This window comes from Halichoerus grypus, chromosome 2 (assembly GCF_964656455.1).
Source record: "Halichoerus grypus chromosome 2, mHalGry1.hap1.1, whole genome shotgun sequence".
NCBI lineage: Eukaryota > Metazoa > Chordata > Mammalia > Carnivora > Phocidae > Halichoerus > Halichoerus grypus.
Genome location: NC_135713.1, coordinates 68091989 through 68107814, shown reverse-complemented (window position 1 = coordinate 68107814; position 15826 = coordinate 68091989). Strand labels below are relative to the sequence as shown.

The window sequence follows — 15826 nt, the reverse complement described above, 5'->3', positions numbered from 1 at the left end:
GATATATTTGAGCAAATCATAGCTGAGAACTTCTCTAATCTGGGAAATGAAACAAACATTTGTGTCCTAGAGGCAGAGAGGACCCCTCCCAAGATCAAGGAAACCAGGCCAATGCCTGGCATGTAATAGTAAAACTCACAAATCTTAGAACCAAGGAAACCATCTTAAGGGCAGTTAGGGGGAAGAGATTCCTTAAGTACAGAGGGAGGAACATCAGAATAACATCAGACCTATCCACAGAGACCTGGCAAGCCAGAAAGGCCTGGCAAGACATATTCAGGGTCCTAAATGAGAAGAACATGCAGCCAAGAATACTTTATCTGGCAAGGCTGTCATTTAGAATGGATGGAGAGATGCAGAGCTTCCACGACCGGCAGAAACGGAAGAATATGTGACCACTAAGCCAGCTCTGCAAGAAATATTAAAGGTGGTTCTATAAAAGGAGAAAGACCCCAAGAGTGATATAGAACAGAAATTTACAGAGACAATCTATAGAAACAAGGACTTCACAGGCAACATGATTACAATAAATTCATATCTTTCACTAATCACTCTCAATGTGAACGGCCTAAATGCTCCCATAAAATGGCACAGTTGCAGATTGGATAAAAAGACAGGACCCATCCATATGCTGTCTACAAGAGACTCATTTTGAACCTAAGATACACCCAGACTGAAAGTGAAGGGATGGAGATCCATCTTCCATGCCAACGGATCTCAAAAGAAAGCTGGGGTAGCAATTCTTATATCAGACAAATTAGATTTTAAGCTAAAGACTGTAGTTAGAGACACAAAAGGACACTATATTATCCTTAAAGGGTCTATCCAACAAGAAGATTGAACAATTGTAAATATCTACGCCCCCAAATGGGCACAGCCATCTACATAAGCTAACTGTTAACCAAAATAGTCATATTGATAATAATACGTTAATTGTAGGAGACCTCAATACTCCACTCTCAGCAATAGACAGGTCATCTAAGCAGAAAATCAACAAAGAAACAAGAGCTTTGAATGGCACACTGGACCACAATATACAGAAGATTCCACCCTAAAACAACAGAATACTCATTCTTCTCAAGCGCACATGGAACTTTCTCCAGAATAGACCACATACTGGGTCACAAATCAACCAATACCAAAAGATTGAGATTATTCCCTGCATATTCTCAGACCATAAATGCTTTAAAACTGCAACTCAATCACAAGAAAAAATTTGGAAGAAATTCAAACACTTGGAAGCTAAAAGATCACTCTGCTCAAGAATGTTTGGGTCAACTAGGAAATCAAAGAAGAACTTAAACAATTCATGGAAACCAATGAGAATGAAAACACATCAGTCCAAAACCTATGGGATACTGCAAAGGTGGTCCTAAGGGGGAAATATATAGGCATCCAAGCCTCTCTCAAAAAAATAGAAAAATCCCAAATTCACCAACTAACTTTACACCTTAAAGAACTAGAGAAAAAGCAACATACAACAAACAAACGTGCCTAAACCACCCATTAGAAGAGAAATAATTAAGATTAGAGCAAAGATCAATGAATTAGAAACCAAAAACACAGATCAGATCAACGAAACTAGAAGCTAGTTCTTTGAAAGAATTAATAAGATCAATAAACCACTGGCCAGACTTATCCAAAAGAAAAGAGAAAGGACCCAAATTAATAAAATTATGAATGAAAGGGGAGAGATCACGACTAACACCAAGGAAATAGAAACAATATTAGAAATTATTATCAACAACTATATGCCAGTAAATTAAGCAACCTGGAAGAAATGGATGCCTTCCTGGAAACCTATAAACTGCCAAGACTGAAACAGGAAGAAATTGACAACCTGAATAAGCCAATAACCACTAACGAGATTGAAGCAGTGATCAAAAACCTCCCAAAAAACAAGAGTCCAGGGCCTGATGGATTCCCTGGGGAATTCTACCAAACATTCAAAGAAGGAATAACACCTATTCTTCTGAAACTGTTCCAAAAAAACAGAAACAGAAGGAAAGCTTCCAGACTCATTCTGTGAGGCCAGCATTACCTTGATCCCCAAACCAGGCAAAGACCCCATCAAAAAGGAGAATTTAGACTGATATCCCTGATGAATATGGATTCCAAAATCCTCAACAAAATCCTAGCTAATAGGATCCAACAATTCATTAAAAGGATCATCCACCACGACCAAGTGGGTTTTATCCCCAGGATGCAAGGATGGTTCAACATTCGCAAATCAAATCAGTGTGATAGAACACATTAATAAGAGGAGAGAGAAGAACCATATGGTCCTCTCAATTGATGCAGAAAAAGCATTTGACAAAATACAGCAGCCTTTCTTGATGAAAACTCTTCAGAGTATAGGGATAGAGGGAACATTCCTCAAGTTCATAAAATCCATCTATGAAAAACCCACAGCAAATATCATCCTCAATGGGGAAAAGATGAGAGCCTTTCCCTTAAGATCAGGAACATGTCAAGGATGCCCACTCTCGTCACTATTGTTCAACATAGTACTAGAAGTCCTAGCAACAGCAATCAGACAACAAAAAGAAATAAAAAGTATTCAAATTGGCAAAGAAGAAGTCAAACTCTCTCTCTTTGCAGATGACATGATACTTTATGTGGGAAATCCAAAACACTCCACCCCCAAGTTACTAGAACTCATACAGCAGTTCAGTAATGTGGCAGGATACAAAATCAATGCACTGAAATCAGTTGCTTTCTTATACACTAACAATGCAACTATAGAATGAGAAATTAGAGAAACGATTCCATTTACAATAGCACCAAAAACCATAAGATACCTTGGGATAAACCTAACCAAAGAGGTAAAGGATCTATACTCTAGGAACTACAGAACACTCATGAAAGAATTTGAAGAAGACACAAAAACATGGAAAAACATTCCATGCTCATGGATTGAGAGAATAAACATTATTAAAATGTCTGTGCTACCCAGAGCAATCTATACCTTCAACACCATCCTGATCAAAATTCCAATGACATTTTTCAAAGTGCTGGAACAAACAATCCTAAAATTTGTATGGAACCCAAAAAGACGCCGAATCACCACAGAAATGTTGAAAAAGAAAAACAAAGCTGGGGGCATCACGTTGCCTGATTCCAAGCTATATTACAAAGCAGTGATCACCAAGACAGCATGATACTGGCACAAAAACAGACATATAGACCAATGGAACAGAATAGAGAACCCAGATATGGACCTCAACTCTGTGATCAAATAATCTTCGACAAAGCAGGAAAAAATATGCAATGGAAAAAAGACTGTCTCTTCAATAAATGGTGCTGGGAAAATTGGACAGCTACATGCAGAAGAATGAAACTCGACCATTCTCAAACACCATACACAAAGATAAACTCAAAATGGATGAAAGACCTCAATGTGAGACAGGAATCCATCAAAATCCTAGAGGAGAACATAGGCAGTAACCTCTTTGACATCAGCCACAGCAACTTCTTTCAATCTACATCTCCAAAGGCTAGTGAATCAAAGGCAAAAATGAACTTTTGGGACTTCATCAAGATAAAAAGCTTCTGCACAGCAAAGGAAACAGTCAACAAAACAAAGAGGCAACCCACAGAATGAGAGAAGATATTTGCAAATGACACTACAGACAAAGCTCTGATTTCCAAGATCTGTAGAGAACTTCTCAAACACAACACCCAAAAAACAAATAATCCAGTCAAGAAATGGGCAGCAGACATGAACAGACACTTCTCCAAAGAAGACATACAAATGGCTAACAGACACATGAAAAAATGTTCATCATCATTAGCCATCAGGGAAATTCAAATCAAAACCACATTGAGATACCACCTTACACCAGTTAGAATGGCAAAAATTGACAAATGTTGGAGAGGTTGTGGAGAAAGGGGAACCCTCTTACACTGTTGGTGGGAATGCAAGCTGGTACAGCCACTTTGGAAAACAGTGGGGGTTCCTCAAAAAATTAAAAATAGAGCTACCCTATGACCCAGCAATTGCACTACTGGGTATTTACCCCAAAGACACAGATGTAGTGAAAAGAAGGGCCATATACACCCCAATGTTCATAGCAGCAATGTCCACAATAGCCAAACTGTGGAAAGAGTCGAGATGCCTTTCAACAGATGAATGGATAAAGAAGATGTGGTCCATATAAACAATGGATATTACTCAGCCATCAGAAAGGATGAATACCCAACTTTTACATCAACATGGATGGGACTGGAGGAGATTATGCTAAGTAAAATAAGTCAAGCAGAGAAAGTAAATTATCATATGGTTTCACTTATTTGTGGAACATAAAGAATAGCATGGAGGACATTAGGAGAAGGAAGGGAAAAATGAAGGGGGGGAAATCAGAGTGAGAGGCGAACCATGAGAGATTCTCGACTCCAGGAAACAAACTGAGGATTTTAGAGGGGAGGAAGGTAGCAGGATAGGTTAGCCCCGTGATAGGTATTAAGGAGGACACGTACTGTATGGAGCACTGGGTGTTATACGAAAACAATGAATCATGGATCACTACATCAAAAACTAATGATGTATTGTATGGTGACTAACATAACATAATAAAATTAAATTAAAAAAGAAGAAAAATCTCTAACAATCTAACCTTACACCTAAAGGAACTAGAAAAAGAACACAGAAAGCCCAGAGTTAATAGAAGAAAGGAAATAATAAAGATCAGAGTAGAAATAAATGAAATGGAGACTTAAGAAAGCAATAGAAAAAAAGCCAGTGAAACCAAGATCTGGTTCTTTGAAAAGATCAACAAAATTGCTAAATCTTTAGCCAGACTCTTCAAAAAAAAAAAGAGTACCCAAATAAAACCAGAAATGAAAGAAAAGTAACAACCAAGGTGACAGAAATATAAAGGATTATGAGGACTATTACAAAAAATTATATGCCAATGAATTGGACAATGTAGAAGAAATGGATAAATTCTTAGAAACATTTCTTCTAAAAATCAGGAATAAATAGAAAATCTGAACAGACCAATTTCTAATGACCAGATTGAACTGGTTATCAAAAAATTCCCAACAAAGTCCAGAACCAGATGGATTCACAGGTGAATTCCACCAAACATTTAAAGAAGAGTTAATACGTATCTTCCTCAAACTACATCAAGAAATAGAAGAGGAGAGAAAGCTTCCAAATACATCCTGTAAGGCCAGCCTTACCTTCACACCAAAACCATACCAAGGCAGTACAAAAAAAGAAAACTATAGGCCAATATCCCTGATGAACAAAGATACAAAAACCCTCAACAAAACATTAGCAAACCACATTCAGCATTACATTAAAAGGATCATTCACCACAATCAAGTAGGATTTATTCCAGGGGCGCAAAGATGGTTCAGTATTGACAAATCAATCAAAGTAATACACCACATTAACAAAACAAAGGATAAGAATATGATCATTTCAGTTAGATGCACAGAATGCATCTGACCAAATTCAGCGTCCATTCGTGATAAAAATTCTTAGTAAGGTGTGTTTAGAAGGACCATACCTCAGCATAGTAAAGGCCATATATGAAAAACCCACAGCTAACATCATACTCAATGGTGAAAAACTGAGAGCTTTTCCTCAAGATAAGGAACAAGACAAGGATGTCCATTCTTGCCACTTTTATCCAACATAGTACTAGAAGTCCTGGCCATAGCAATGAAACAAGTAAAAGAAATAAAGGGCATCCAGGGTTGGTAAGGAAGAAGTAAAACTGTCATTATTTACAGATGACATGTTACTATAAGAAGAAAACCCAAAAGACTGTACCAAAAATCATTAGAATAAATAAATTTAGTTAGGTTGCAGCATACAAATTAACATATAGAAATCTGTTGTGTTTTTATACACAAACAACTAGAAGAGAAATTAAGAAAACAATTCCACTTACAACTGCACTAAAAGAATAAAACACCTAGGAATAAACTTAACCAAGGAGGTGAAAGACCTGTATTCTGGAAACTATAAAATGCTAATGAAAGAAATCGAAGAGGAAAAAGCAAATGGAAAGACATACCATGCTCATGGATTAAAAGAAATAGTATTGTTAAAATGTCTATACTACTCAAAGCAATCTACAGATTCAATGCAATCCCTATCAAAATACCAATAGTATTTTTCAAAGAACTAGAACAAATAGTCCCCAAATTTATATGGAACCACAGAAAGACTCTGAACAGCCAAAGCAATATTGAGAAAGAAGCACAAAGCTAGAGGTATCACAATGCCAGATTTCCAGATGTACTACAAAGCTGTAGTAATTAAAACAGTATGGTATTGGCACAAAAATAGACACATAGATCAATGGAACAGAAAAGAATCCAGAAATAAACCCATGCTTATAAGGTCACTTAATCTATGACAAAGGAGACAAGAATATACATTGAGGAAGAGACAATCTTTTTAATAAATGGTGCTGGGATGGAGCTCCTGGCTGGCTCGGTCATAAGAGTGTGTGACTCTTGATCTCAGGGTCATGAGTTCGATCCTCACTTTGTGTGTAGAGATTACTTAAATATTTTTTTTAAATAATAATAAATGGTGCTGGGAAAACTAGATAGCTGCAGCCAAAAGAATGAAACTGGACCACTTTCTTACACCATACACAAAAATAAACTCAAAATAAAGACCTAAATGTGAGACCTGAAACCATAAAACTCTTAGAAGAACACATAGGCAGTAGTATTTTTGATATTAGCTTAGCAATATTTCTCTAGGTATGTCTGCTCAGGCAAAGGAAAAAAAGCAAAGATGAACTATTGGGACTAACCAAAATAAAAAGTTTCTGTACAGCAAAGGAAACCATCAACAAAACAAAAAGGTAGCCTACTGAATGGGAGAAGATATTTGCAAATGAGATACCGATAAGGGGTTAATATCATAGTATATAAAGAACTTACACAACTCAACACCAAAAAAACCCCACAAATAATAATATTAAATAATGGGCAGAGGATCTGAATAGACATTTTTTTCCAAAGAAGACATACAGATGGCCAACAGACACATAAAAAGATGCTTAATATCACTAATCATCAAGGAAATGCAAATCAAAACCACAATGAAGTATCACCTTACACCTGTAAGAATGGCTAGAATCAAAAATAAATAACAAGTATTGGTAATAATGTGGAGAAAAAGGAGCCCTTTGCATTGTTGGTAGGAATGTAAATTAGTATAGCCACTGTAGTAAACAATTTAGAGGTTCCTCAAGAAATTAAAAATAAAAATATCATATGATCCTGTAATCTCACTACTGTTTTATCAGAAGAAAATGAAAACACTCATTCAAAAAGATATATGCACTCCTTTGTTTATCGCAGCATTATTTACAATGGCCAACATATGGAAAATACCCATAAACAGAACAAACTGATGGTTAACAGGGGAGATGTTTGGGGGGATAGGCAAAATGGATGAAAGGTAGTAGGAGGTACAGGCTTCCAGTTACAGATGAATAAGTCAAAGAGATGAAAGGTACAGCATAGGGAATATAGTCAATGGCACTGTAATCAGTGTATAAAAAAAAACTACAGTGAGATGGCTTTACACCTGTTACAATGACTATAATCAAAAAGATAACAAATAACATGTTTGTTAGGATGTGAAAAAAGGGAACGTTTGTGCATTGCTGGTGGAAATATTTATAGTGTAGCCACTATGGAAAACTGTATGATGATTCCTGAAAAAATTAAAAATAGAACTACCATATATATAGTATTTCCACTTCTAGGTATTTATTTGAAGAAAAGGAAAACACTAACTCGAAGAGATATATGCACCCCCGTGTTCATTGCAGCATTATTTACAGTAGCTAGGACATGTAAACAAAGTGCCCACTGACAGGTAAAAGGATAAAGAGGATGTGGTATACAATGGAATATTATTCAGCCATAAAAAATAGTATCTTGCCATTTGTGACAACATGGATGGACCTCGAGCTCATTATGCTACAGGAAATAAGTCAGAGAAAGACAAATACCATATGATTTCACTTTCATGTGAAATCTTAAAAAAAAAAGAAAAAAGAATAGAAAGAAAACCAAGGTCATAGATACAGGGAACAGATTGGTGGTTGCCAGAGGTAGGGGATGGGTAAAATGGGTGTAGTTGCAAAATAAATAAATCATGGGTATATAAAACACAACATGGTGACTATAATTAATACTACTGTATTGCACATATTGAAAGTGGCTAAAACGGCTAATCTTTAAAGTTTTCATCACAAGGAAATTTTGTAACTAAGTATGGTGATGGATGTCAATTAGACTTACTGTATTGATCATTTTGCAATACATACAAATATTGAATTGTTATGCTGTACACCTGAAACTGATATAATATGTATCAATTATACCTCATTAAAATAAGTGGATAAATAAATTAAAAATAGTTTTTAAAAAATTTAAATTATCCAGCAAAACCAGGTTCAAGGCCAAGGTTATAGAATTAGGTTATTAACTTTCACTTTTGGAGTGTGATCTTGGTATGCAACATGCCTTTCTTGATCTCTACCCTGATATCCTCTTACAAAAAAAGTATTTGGCTCTGTATGCCTTTGACTTCCTTCAAGAATTAATCTTAACTTGTAGTCATTGAATGACTTCCATGCAAAGTATTAAATTACTGAATGGCAAACATGAAAAGAGTTGATATGCAGACAAGAAAACTAATCTTGCTACCAAACAGCATAGTGAATTTCCATAATTACTGTCTAGTAAGAAGGAAGCTAATTCACACAGCTGGAGGGGATAATCAGCAACTACACTCTAGACTCTGACGTCACAGCAGTTATCAAAGTACAGGCATACTCTCATTCTCATTTTACTTTGTTCAAGAAAGAAAAAGCCATCTTACTTTAACAAGATGTTTTTAGCCAAGAGGTGTTTATAATCCTGGAGTGGCAGAGTTGAGGTGGGTAGCTTACAATGGGGATAGAAATGAAATCATTTAAGAACCCTTTTATTCCACTACAAATGGGGTTTAGTTATGATAGTATATGCTCTATACATAAAATTAAAATATGTTATGAAAATCTTTAAATTCTTAGCATCTTAGAGGACAGAAAGGATTTTTCTGTTTCCCTCCTTAATTTCATATCCATCTCCACAAGGTATCTTACGCTTTTATCTCTGCTCTTCTCTAGAAAACTACCAAAAAAAAAAAAATCCAAAGAGCTTAGCTCATGTAGCTCAGTAAAACAGGTGCACCAAGATAGTTTGACAAAACAAGACACCATGTAATTTAAAGAAGTTGTTCTTATCAGCCAGCTATGTTAATTCTACTCTATTCAAAATACAGAGGAAAAAAATGTATTTTCCATAAATGAAACAGTGGAGAAAATGAGACCTTTAAGCATGTAGGAATATCTGTAAACAGTGACAAGTAAAAAATTGAAGTTAAGAAACTTTCATTATTGCTTTAAGTTTGTTTGTAATTTTAATGGAAAGAAAATGATGCAGACAGAAGACAAAATTACAGAAATCCAACTTTTTTAATCTCCTAGGCATTGATGTGTACAAATTTATATCTTTTTTTTATATAAACCATCCATCTCATTTAGATACCACAGGGAAAGTAAGCTTGCATGCTGGCTGAATATTTGTTTTTGGTGGGGGTAAAGTGATTTGAAAGCTGATTTTGTTAAACCAGCAGCCTGATGACTATTCATCTAGTTGGTAATATTTAGTAGTCCTGGAAAGTAAAACTAGTGAAGAAATAAGATCACTAATTATTGCATTCCACCAGTAAGTTTAAATGAGCTATTATGGGACTGACAGAGGCATGCATAACAGAAATGGTCCCCTATTACACACTTACCTGATAATGGTTTTGTTCGCCCTCCAGGGAGATACAGTTCTGAGAGTGACGTGTGGAGCTTTGGCATCCTCCTCTGGGAGACATTCAGCTTAGGGGTCTGTCCATACCCTGGAATGACAAATCAACAAGCCCGGGAGCAAGTGGAAAGAGGTAAGCCAAAGACAGAGGGGGGGGGGGGGGTAGCAGTGTTCACATCCAGCCCCCAGGGGCGGTGCTCATGCTGAGTCTGTGGATTTCCTGGCAGGAGGAGGGGACATCCTACTTGGGTATGCAGACAGCAGAGGTGTTGATCAATCTGCTCTTGCATCCCATGGATGGTGTGGCCCTTCCGTAACAAAAACCAACAACAGCAAAAGAAACTTTTAAAGATTCCAGCAGTTTAAAAAGAGAGCTCTAGGCTTTCCTTCTATCCCCCCTGCCTGGCATGACATCTGCAAGGTTGCGCCATGCACTATCTTCAAGCAGAAGAGAGTAGTGTTCCTCAACCTCCTATTTTTTGTTCTATGCCAAATGAACACCACTAATAGTATTATAAATTGAAATGTAGTTGGACTTCAGAGAGAAGTTTTTGAAAACTGTGTAACATTTCTGAAGACACCATATGCTGTTCCCAGATCAGAAGCAGGAGCCAGTCGGTGCTGGTGGCCCACTGGCACGCACTGGTGTAGTCTGCAGCGCTCACCACACAGAATGCTTTGACACAGTAATGCCCTCGTGGGAGGCCCCTCTCGGGGAGGCTGGCTGTAGAACTGGGTGCAGGAGGAGGACTTGCAGCCCCTTCTTCCCCTCCCCACCATCTTACTTCCTGCGTGAACACACACAGGCCCGCCCGCGCTGCCCAGCACACCGTCAGACAGCTCTGAGTTAACGATTTTTCTTGAGCTATCAAGGAGTAAAACTCCTATTCATTTTCATTTCACTTTTAAATTAGTGTCTATAAAATCCTTATCCTCTCTTCGTCTTCAAAAACCTGGGTTGTATAGATGATTTTTTTTTTTTTTAAAATCTCTGCCCACAGCATCTAAAAGCAAATTCTAAAAGCAAATACTTAGAGCAACTAAAATATGCATTTGTATGTGATTTATCTTACCTCAGACTGTGACAAATGAGCAAATGAAAAATAAGTTATTCAAGCTAGAAGGTAATTCAATGGCTCTGTAATACTGAATTCTGTATCACTTGTAGAAAACAGAAGTCAGTTTGCCCTGAAATGGGCTTTTTGGGTTTCGATGACACCTACAACATAAGATACCAAAGATGACAAACTGCACGATGCCCCGTGTGAACATTTATGTCTTATCTCCATTCTAAACTCCCTGTTCTGTTCCTCTTGGGTCTTCAGGGTACCGAATGTCAGCCCCTCAGCATTGCCCAGAGGACATTTTCAAAATTATGACGAAGTGCTGGGATTATAAACCTGAAAACCGCCCCAAGTTCAGTGAACTTCAGAAAGAGCTCACTGTCATCAAGAGGAAAATCACACAGTGACGGAGCAGTGCCAACAGCCTCTAGGACCTGGTCCTCCAACAGAGTGACACTGTTCTTCTTGTTAACAATGAGTTTATACCACATTACCTGCAACAGTCTTCTAAGGTGATTTTTGTTATTAACTGTTTTTTTTAAGTATGTGCCACTTACAAAAAAAAAAAAAAAAAAAGCAAAGGCCAATGTATTCCAGAAACAGACACTCTTACCAAGGGCTTTACTAGCTCACCCAGCAATCCTGCCATTTCAGGCCATTGTAAATAGAAAAGCACAGCCTCTCAGTGGGAGGGATGATCAGATCTGTTTCACACCAGGACCACTGATGTGTCTCCAAGGTTTTCTACTTGAGGCACAGTTCACGGTCAGCTGTCGTGTGCCACAGACCCCCACCCCACCGGTGCCGGAGCAGCACTGGGAATGCCATTGTCTGCAGGACACGTTCCAACCAAAGGTGGCTTTTTGCTCTGCCAAGGCAAGATTCTGTTTGTAAACATCATTTTATATTGGGAATTAGTTGGACCTCTTAGGGTTTTTCTCTTCTTCCTTGCCAGAAAGAAGTGCAGTGTGAGAAACATCACACTCCTGTATTATGAGTAAGGTGGAGCTGTTGCCCTGCTCCTCGGTCCGGGCAGCGGACAATGCTGCATGGAATGTCCTCAAAGAGCCCACTCCTCGGGTTGAACCAGCAGCTCTTAAAGGGTGTTTTCTGAGAGCGGTGCCAGCAAGAAGGAAGCTTTGAATGGGAGGGGGGTCTGGAGAGGGAGCAGCTAGAGAAAGAGAAGGAAAATATACAATCTGCCTTCTTATCAGAGTTATGCCTTTACAAACACACACACACACACCTTTTATCTTATGGTCTGAATTCACAGGGAAAGTTCTAAAATGTTTTCGGAAGTTCACAGTTAGAGCCTAATGGCAGCAAAAAAATGTTTTAGCGGAACTACAAAGCACAAGTCCACAGAAATAACAGCCTACTTTTGGTTAAGTACCTTCACCTCAGAGGAGGCATCCCGGTATTTAATGCCCTTTATTTGTATCATTTTCCAGAGCTGAAAGAATTTCGTGATTCTAGTTTGTAAACACACTAATGTGTGTACACACATGCACGTGTGCCTACACACACACACACACACACACACACACACACTACCATCAAGCAGGAGTGAACGGTAAAGAAGTCAAGTGAACATTATTGAAGAAGATACCGGGACAGCTCTCCTGTTTCCACTTTCCCCCTTCATTTACCCTTACACTGCTACCAGGAAATCCTCATCTTAGCTGACAGGTATGCGAGCACAGTTCTGGAGATGCTTCATGTGAATCATATGTAACACAGAGTTAAAAGTAGGATTCTGTTGAGCTGCAACTCATTTCTATTGAGTTGCATCCAGGGAACTTACCCCATGTTCTGTATATAGTTGCCTCTCAGGATAAATATGTGTGTAGGAGATGGTCACGCTCAGGGGTCAATGTGGCTTGGGAGCTTTTAATAAGTGCTCGGGCCTGTGTCCAGATAAATAGCACCTTAGTGATCGTTTGGTTATATCCATTAGAAGAGCTTATGGGATAGAAAATTCCTCCTGCCCTCTCCAGCTGTTCGCTGCCTATGAATACCATCGCACAGAACTCACACCCAGTACTCTAAAGAGTATAAAGGATAATACTGAAGAGAACAAATGATATGTCTATCATTTCAACTTCCTTGCAAGTTTTGTACACATTTAATAATTACTACATCCAGACTAAAATGAAAACCAAGTAAACTTGCCCTCAAAAATATATTGCAATATACAAGCAACTTTTTAAAAAATCAGCATTGTCTTCCCTTCTGTCAAATATGGTAAATAAATGAAAACTTCTTTTGCTGGCCTATACCGTGCTAAATCAAAGCACAGATGCATTAATTAAGTTCTATGGTCTTCCGGCACTTGCCAGCCTTCAAAGGAAAAGAGTCAGATGGGACATTTTTATCCTTTGTCAGTATTTCCAAATGAACCTCTTCGTAATATTCTTTGTTTAAAGAAAACAGCCCCTCATCACTTATTAGCCTTAACGCTAAGCTCTCAGCAAGGAGAGGGGATGACGGTTCTGGCTTTAATTTTGTGAACAAGACCTGAAGCTTAATCTTTGCATTCTGGTGTAAAAAATGAACATGGCATTGATATTTCACTCATCCAGGCTGTTAGAATTTGCAATTCATATCATAACTCTGTGCTTAAATTAAAGAAGCTTTTCAAAACATCGTGACATCTGCAGCATTTAAATTCTATTTTATTCTTTGTCCCAAAGCAGGCAGCAGTATAGTTCAGGATTAATAACTCATTGGGAATCTTTCAGGATAAGTTGTATGGAATATTAAATTTAATATAGGCACATGCATTAAGAAAAACTTATGCAAACCATTTTTTACTGTTAATTTTGTTGTGCTTGGAGCATAATTTATTCATCCCTTCTGTCACTGATAATTATTGGAATTATGTACTTTAAGAGGCTAATCCATACCCAGAAAGCACACATATAAATACTATTCTGAATTTGCAAGTTGATGTGGGGAAAGAAGGCTTCAGAAATGCACAAAACCTTATAACTTGTTTAGTAAGAAGACAGTAACAAAAATTGCCACTAGACTGAATGTAATTAAGCCAGGTCACAAATCTGTGTTGCTAATGGATTTTCCAAGAGTTGCATTTATCATTCCTATACAGTTCCTGTCATACTTCCTTAAATTTATGAGTACAGAGTGGGGGGGGGGGGGGGGAGATAAGCCCAGGCAGCCTGACTCACCTGCATTTTTCGATCTTGAATCACCAACAAACCATTATGACAAATATTTAGGTAGTTCATCAATTTTCAAGAACAGAAATCTTTTACTGTTAAATTAATATATATTGCCAATATTTGAAACCTAAAATGAATTTCGTATTCCATGCAATCTAAGGTTACTTCCCAAAGCCAATATATTCTTTCTCTTCCAGGAAAATAATAATAAAGGATTAGTAGGTTTTGTTTAAACTTTTTAAAACCAGATGCCTTATTTCAGTCCATCCCACCACTGAGTCCCCAGTGAAAGGTCTCACGTAATCATTTCCCTCTCATCGCCCAAATTTAATATAGGCAATAAAGTTCTTCACCCATAATTCACCATTTTATCGCAAATACAATATTACTGAAACATCTTACTAGCAGATCAGTATAGACCGTGAGCCTAATTGTATTAGCTATTGTTCAGGACACATTTCACAGCTGTTTTTCATTTGAAGGTTATTTTTAAAAGAAAAGCTAATGTTTAGTCATTGAAATAGGTTTAATTTCCTTTAAGCCACAGTACGGTTTTCTTGTCTGTTGTATTTCGGTTTTGCCATATAGTTTCATATAGTTTGGCTAATACCACTAAAATAACTCTGTGAGATTGTGTCAAGAAGAAACTGTTTCAATTATGATACATGCCCCACACTGAGGACCTCATTAGGGGGATAAACATAACACTTACAATGCAAAAATCAGTGACATCACATTGCTGTCATTCAGAGTTCTCTCAGACATTCCGCTTTCACAGGCTTGCTTGTGACCAGCAGTGGTTCTCAGAGTACACCTGACAACCTCGGGGAGTATGCTCTGTGGACGCTATTTTGTGGCCAGGGGTTTTCTGAAGTGAGATCGATACATTCTGCAGAGGTTGTTTGCCTCAGCCCTCTTCTTTTTACACATACTCCCTTGATCACACCACTGATATTTTAGAAGTTTCTTACCAACAGAACTGATTGTCCTAAGCACTGTCCTGTAAAGACCGACTTTTGTATTTAGGTCAGAGCCTTCACACAAAACAGAGAGTAATGGAAAATAAGCAGGACAACAAAGGGGCGAACATTGAAAAAGACACATCTTCTTTATGTATTAATATGTTAATTAAATGGAAACAAAGATTTTATATGAAAGTGAGTTTATATTACATTTCCATTATACTATTAAGTTAGCATGAAAGTTTACCATTAAAATAAAGTTACCTCTTTTATTACTAACTCTGATTTGCTTATGCATACCAGAAATTTTTTATTAAATATTTTAATTTTATTTATTTTTCTCTGTTTTGATTAGTTTCACATCAAGTCTGAATACAGTATTATTTGGGAGAATCCAGAATTGCATATTCATTCCTGCAAAAGAAAATAGTCATATACAAGATTACCTACTTGAAGGAGATACTGATAGTCTTAGAGTCCCATAAAATTCTCCTTTAAAGAATAATGCTATAATGCAGACGGTGTATAAACTATCTCAGTCATAATTCAAGGAAATATTTATTACCCCTTGAAAAACAGCCTACCACCTCATAATGATTCAAAGATTAAATTCTGAATTGTTGCATATAGACATCAAGACTCACTCAGCTCACTAATAGGACAGAGAGTCTTGGGTGGTAGAAGAATCCTGCTGAACTAAATTCCAGTCACTTTAAACTGCACAGAAGTAATGAGCATAGACTTTAGTTTGTCTGTTAATAAGGAGCTG

At 37.4% G+C, this 15826-nt stretch overlaps 1 protein-coding gene across 5 annotated transcripts in view; it reads left to right on the top strand.

The window, feature by feature from the left end:
• FER (FER tyrosine kinase) overlaps positions 1–15336 on the top strand; it is a 418533-nt gene extending 403197 nt beyond the window's left edge. For all 5 annotated transcript variants that reach the window (XM_036123015.2, XM_036123018.2, XM_078066948.1 and 2 more), the window contains 2 exons: positions 9860–9982; positions 11175–15336. In XM_036123015.2, the coding sequence (XP_035978908.1) occupies positions 9860–9982; positions 11175–11320 (269 nt within the window). In that variant the 3' untranslated portion in view covers positions 11321–15336. The remainder of the gene's footprint in view (positions 1–9859; positions 9983–11174) is intronic.
• Positions 15337–15826: the final 490 nt, after the last annotated feature.